Source organism: Elaeis guineensis, chromosome 1 (genome assembly GCF_000442705.2).
Source record: "Elaeis guineensis isolate ETL-2024a chromosome 1, EG11, whole genome shotgun sequence".
In the NCBI taxonomy this organism is placed as follows: domain Eukaryota; kingdom Viridiplantae; phylum Streptophyta; class Magnoliopsida; order Arecales; family Arecaceae; genus Elaeis; species Elaeis guineensis.
The window spans coordinates 122743497-122749446 of record NC_025993.2 but is presented as its reverse complement, the minus strand read 5'-3'; the positions used below and the strand labels follow the sequence as shown (position 1 = coordinate 122749446).

The 5950-nt window shown below is 35.5% G+C and overlaps 1 protein-coding gene across 1 annotated transcript; it reads left to right on the top strand.

Moving 5' to 3' along the window:
• The first annotated feature begins 2160 nt into the window (after positions 1-2160).
• Positions 2161-2643, top strand: LOC140856557 (uncharacterized). Its single transcript, XM_073254197.1, has one exon. It carries the CDS (start codon positions 2161-2163, stop codon positions 2641-2643), a length of 483 nt encoding a protein of 160 aa, XP_073110298.1.
• The last annotated feature ends 3307 nt before the right edge of the window (positions 2644-5950 follow it).

The window sequence follows — 5950 nt, the reverse complement described above, 5'->3', positions numbered from 1 at the left end:
GTTAAAATATACTAAATAGAAATTACTTACTATTTACTCTATATGGCGAGCGAACGGCCTCAAACCTCCACAGTGCGAGATAGTTTGTCTCTCCTAATTCGTGGCATTTCGAACACATCGATCTTATACAGTTAGCAGTCAACTTAGTAAGTAACTAACTGAATTTAAGAATAAATGATTCAATTATTAAACTCTAAAAAAAAAATTAGATGCTTAACCTGATATGTTGGGTCCTCATACCTATGGCATATGATAGTCCAGTCCTTGATACTGATATTGTCATATGGCTACTGCCGCACTGCCTCCACCCCCTGGTCCTGCACTACAACATATCAGTGGCGATGAATTCGATGCCAATAATCTTTGAAACGTGAGCATAGATGATCATCCACAACTCACTGTAAGTGATCATCATCAAAATTAACAATATCAAATACAGCCTGTCAATAACAAATATTATAAGAATACGATGCTAATTAAATATTTTATTAAATATTATTTTATCTATAGAAGATCTCTTTCTAAGTCGGTGTAATATGACACCAATCGAAGAACGTCACAGGGGCATATCTGCAGCATATGATGCCCAGCTTAATTTGCCATAGCTTGCACCATCTCTTAATAGGCGTAGTGAAGTCGGGCAAAATTTCAATATAGAGATGCTGTCCCTCGTGCTCGCATCTCCAATACTCCAGGATGAGGTTCTTCGACGGACCTCACCCTTGCCTCACCTACAGAGAATGGCCTCAAACAACAATAAATAAATCATTAGTATGGTAGCTATCTATAAACCCAACAGATATAACTAAAATCAAATTTTATTATATAAAAAATATTAAAATACCACTCAGATCCACCTCTGCGGCACCCTCTGGCAGCTCCGATAGTGCGGTAGTGGAAATAGGGATGGCTCATCCTCAAGGGTAAGCTGGAAACTCGAACGTGGTCGTCTCCCTCCTGGCACCATACCTGCAATGCTTAAACCATGCATATAACTAACTTGATATATAAATGAATATAATAATAAATAATAATAACAAAAAATACATAAATACTAATAAATAAAATTATATTGCATACTATTATTGCAAGAGAAGATTCAACAAAGAATATAGATTTACTCATCAATATTCGTATCTTCCTCGATTTGTAGGTCCTTCTTTGAATCACAATAATCGACTAATGTATCATCTTCTATTTCATCATCATTTATGAACTGATTGTCATCCTTCGAATCATCAAAATTAAATACAAAATCAGCTTTAACTTCATTGGGTAGCAGATCTGTCCTATTCAAAGGAGTTGTTATAAGTTCTTCATCAACCAGGAGTTCAGTCAATGTTTATTCTTCTTCTTGAAAAACTTTCTCTTCATGTAAATCTAAATTTTTATCCATCTCTAGTTGGGTTGGTATGTCATATACGTCTCTAGATATTATTCTTTATATGACATGCCAATCACCTCGATACTTCAGATCCTTCAAATATATTACTTGTTTGCTTGAGTTGCTAATATATACAGCTCATTCTGGTATCATGTTCATATAAAATTTATATTAGTAAAGTATGGATCGATACAAATACCGATCTTCTTATTGTTAATTATTTTATCATTTAAAATGACTTACATAATAAATGCATCCTATCACCAACTAATTGGTAAAGTTAGGCCCGATCCCTTTTAAGAATTGCATTAATTCTATAGATCAATTACAGTAATCAAATAATATGCAATAGGGGCTGAAAAAATTTTGGCAGTATTTTTTTTTAGTTCTTTCCATATGACTGAAGATGTGTGAGAAGAATTAAAAAAATACTATCCAAAATTTTATCCAAATACTCAATATACTATTTGATTATTTCAATTACCTATAGAATTAATTGGAACCGTGGGTCTCCGATTCAATCGAGGAACATCCGCCTCCGGAGCGAAGAGGAGAGGGCAGCCAATTCCAAGAGGACTGGGGAGAGAGTGCATGCAGCAATGAGATGGGAATTCCTATATATACATGATGATACTCTCTTCCTTCGTCACACGACACAATACACAACTCCAACCCATCGACTTGGATCTCTCTCTTTCTCACTCGCTCTCTTTTCTCCTCCTTTCACCTCGTTAAAATCTTCTGCCGGAGCCTCCAAAAGCAAAGTGTGAGGAGAGATGAGTTCAATGGAAATCCCTGAGTGGGTGAGAAATTTGGTGTGCAAGCATGAAGGCAGTCACCTCCGGTTCATAATGACCAAATCCCTCACGAGTTCTGATCTCGATCTTCAGGACCAGAAGCGACTCCTCATACCCTCTCCATATGTGGAGGACTACCTCATCCCTATTCTCTCTGATCCTGAGAAGGCTGCCGCCAACCTTCTTCACCCCACAGCAAGTAGGAACATGCCTGGTACAAGTCATGTTCGAGGAAGGAAGCATAGGGGACTGGATGTAGACGTGCACGCTCGAAACGGGTTTCGCTGCTACTTGAAACTCACTCGCTGGGACTCCACTGGATCCACTGTGATCCATGGTACGGACTACAATTTGTTATTGTGCCAGAGTTCCCTTCAAAAGAATGATGAGGTGGAGTTGTGGGGCTTCCGGAAAGGCAGGGAGGGGAAGCTATGCTTTGTGCTTGGCAAGAAGACACAATAAGCTGGGTATTCAAACAACATTCTTTTCCAGCTTGTGTTGGGGTTTTACTATATATGTTAGTGCATGAGCACCTATGTATCGTTTCATCAATAAGAAAAATGTAAGAATTGTGTTTTGTGATCATTATGGTGACCAGTGATAAGCAGACTTGATTCTAATACCTTAATTTTGAGGATTGGCATTCTTCTATATGATGGTACATGGATGAAACAGGGAGGATCTTAAATTAAATCAATATTAAATAGTTATAATTTAAATATTTTATCTATTTATTTTGAGATTGGGGAGCTAGCATATATAGAGCTACCTAGATAGTCCAAGATAAGTGGACTTGACTCTGATACCTAATTTACGTGGATGAACTGTGGAGGATCATAAATTAAATCAGCATTGAATGGTTAAAATTTTAAAACTTTATTCCTCTCTCTTTTGAGATTAGGGAGGACAAATCCACCTAATACTACCTTACTAAATATATGGATACTTCGAGGACTATTTGGGGTTGGAAACAGGCTGGGCTAGGATAGGTCATGCTCCTACCTGAGCCCAGACAAAATTTTTTTTGTCGGGCTTCGATCTAGACTTAAGCTTGAAAAATTTAGCAAAATACAGGTTCAAGTCTGACATGAGTACAAGATGGAGCCAGACCCAAAACTCAATTGAGCTGACCCAAATTAGCTATTTGGACCAACAATTGAGCCAACCTGATTTGGCCCAACAGGAACAAAGTGATATAAAAGGATGGTTGCTTTGTCTTTCAGCATTGTTCGAGAGTTCAATTTTGGCCATATAAATTTAGTTTTTGGCTTTGTGAAGGCTATTAAATAGCATTAACTTATAAAAACATAATAAAATCAATTGCTTTGATAGCTTATAATCATTTTTTTCTTGTTAGAAATTGCATAATTAAATTAGAAAAAATTATAATCACATCCCTCCAAATTTGGAACAATTACACTTAGATCCTAAATATTTGAAATATGACAATTAGGCACCAAAACTTCAAATTCGTTGCAATACGATCCAGCCATCAATCTCAATTACAACATGTCATCACATGAGAGCAACTTGATAACTATTTTTTGTAAAATTATAAAATTATCTTGCACACTAACTTAGCAAGAGACTTTGCATTTGGTATGAATTTAAAGAAGGAGAGTCACATGGATGACGTGCTATGAGATCTATGCAAGTAGATGACCAACAAAAGACTGAGTACTTTGAGATTTGTGTTGGAAGATAGAAGACAAAATGAATTGCTTTGAGATTTGTATAGCAAGATGGATAACAAAGAATAGATTGCTTTGAGATCTATGTAGATAAATGAATGACAAAAGATGAAATACCTTGAGATCTATGCGGTTAGATGAATGATAGAGGATGGAGTGCTGTGAACTCTATGCACGTAGACAAATGAAAGATAATATAGTGCTTTGATATCTTTCCATATAGATGAATAATAGAAGATAAAGCACCTTGATATCTATGTAAGTGGATAAATGATAGAGGTTAGAGTGCTTTGAGATCTATGGATGACAAATGATGGAGTGCTTAAAGATTTATATAGGCAAATGGATGAGAGAGGATGATGAGCTTGGCGGTTTGTGCAAGTGGATGCATTGTAGGATAAAGCGCTTTAAGATCTAAGCAGGTAAAGTAAGGACAGAAGATAGAATGCTTTAAGATCTATATAGTAGATGGATAATAGAGGATAGAATAGTTTGAGATTTATTTAGGTGAATGAATGACAAATTGAGTGCTTGATATCTATGCATATCGATGAATGATAAAAGATGGAGTGCTTTGAGATTTATGCAAAAGGATAGAGTGCCTTGAGATCTATGCAGGTAGATGAATGACAAAGGATAGGTTCGCTTTAAGATCTATATAAGTTAATGGATCATAAAGGATGAAGGGCTTTGAGATTGTGTGAAAGCTACGCTTCAATCTGTCCAAATCAAGAGTATTTTGATCTTCTTTCTCACTCCATAATGGTGTTAGTATTCACACAGATAGTTGGGCCGTGTTGTAATGAAAATGAGATTCTCATGGCTAATGGAAACTTTCTAAATTTTAAGGATCTATGCGTAACTGACCCAAACTTGAAGGGATGTATCTAAGATTTTCTTTAAAATTAATTTACAAGGCCATAATCAAATTTATATTCTCCATATAATAACATAACAAAATTAATTTACATAAACATATAAAAATATTTCATGCTAAAAATTGAGTGCAAGAATCACAAATCTTTTCCAATCATTCAAAAAATATCCAACCTAAGCCAAGTTCAGCTTTTAAAAAGTATCTTTTCAGCTGGTCTCATACAGATACACTACAGAAGCAGCACGAAGATGTAACAAGAGCAAGTTAGCAGCACTGGAGATTATTTTCAGTAGCTGTAGCAACTTAATCTACAATTCTAGTTGGATGTCAAGCTCTAAAATTTAGACTATTCAATCTTACAAATTTGCATTAAGCAATTAAAAACTAAAAGAGCTCCAATTGGAGTAAGAAGACCTATAGAAGACCAAACAATGGAACAAGCATATTGTCTACTCAATGCAATAGTTATATGATGCATTAAAGCATAAAGTTGCAAAAGAAATAATAAAATTAGTAAATTCTTTTACCTAGATTTGTGAAAGACTTGAGAGCAAGATTCATAGGCACTATGACCGCATTTCCTACTTTCATTTTTACAAATCTATCTAAAGATCATGAAAAGCAATTCCTTTCTTGATAGGTGATGATACTTTAAAGTTAATTCTTTAATATGATAATCCTACACCAAGACTTTGGTAATTCAAGATAAATGTTAACAATGATCGAAGAGTTGATAATGACAGTATTGTAGAAAAATCCCTAATACAAATAATGGATGGAACTGGTAAGGGCAAAAATACCTTTGTTTCATCCATTCTTGAATCTCCATTGGGTGCTCCAAGTCAAGACTCCAAGAAAGAAATAATCACCTTCTCTTCTTCTTCAGCCATATATCTCACTCTTAGTACATTGGAGATCCAAAAGCCCCACTGAATAGATGTCAAGTGATGCTTAAAGAGAAGAAAATAAAGAAAAAGCAGAGATTTTTCCATATATACCTCGAGAATCCAATGAAAAGACCATTTGGTAAAGGAATGAAATGGCGAATAAAAGACCATTTGGTAAAGGAATGAAATGGCGAATCGAGACCCTAGAGTGGGAAGCAAAAAGCCTCAAGCCACCACAATAGATGAATCCATCAGTTTTGTGTGGGATTGGGAAAACAAGTGGAGACTAGCAACCAGCAATAGGATTCTTGCAA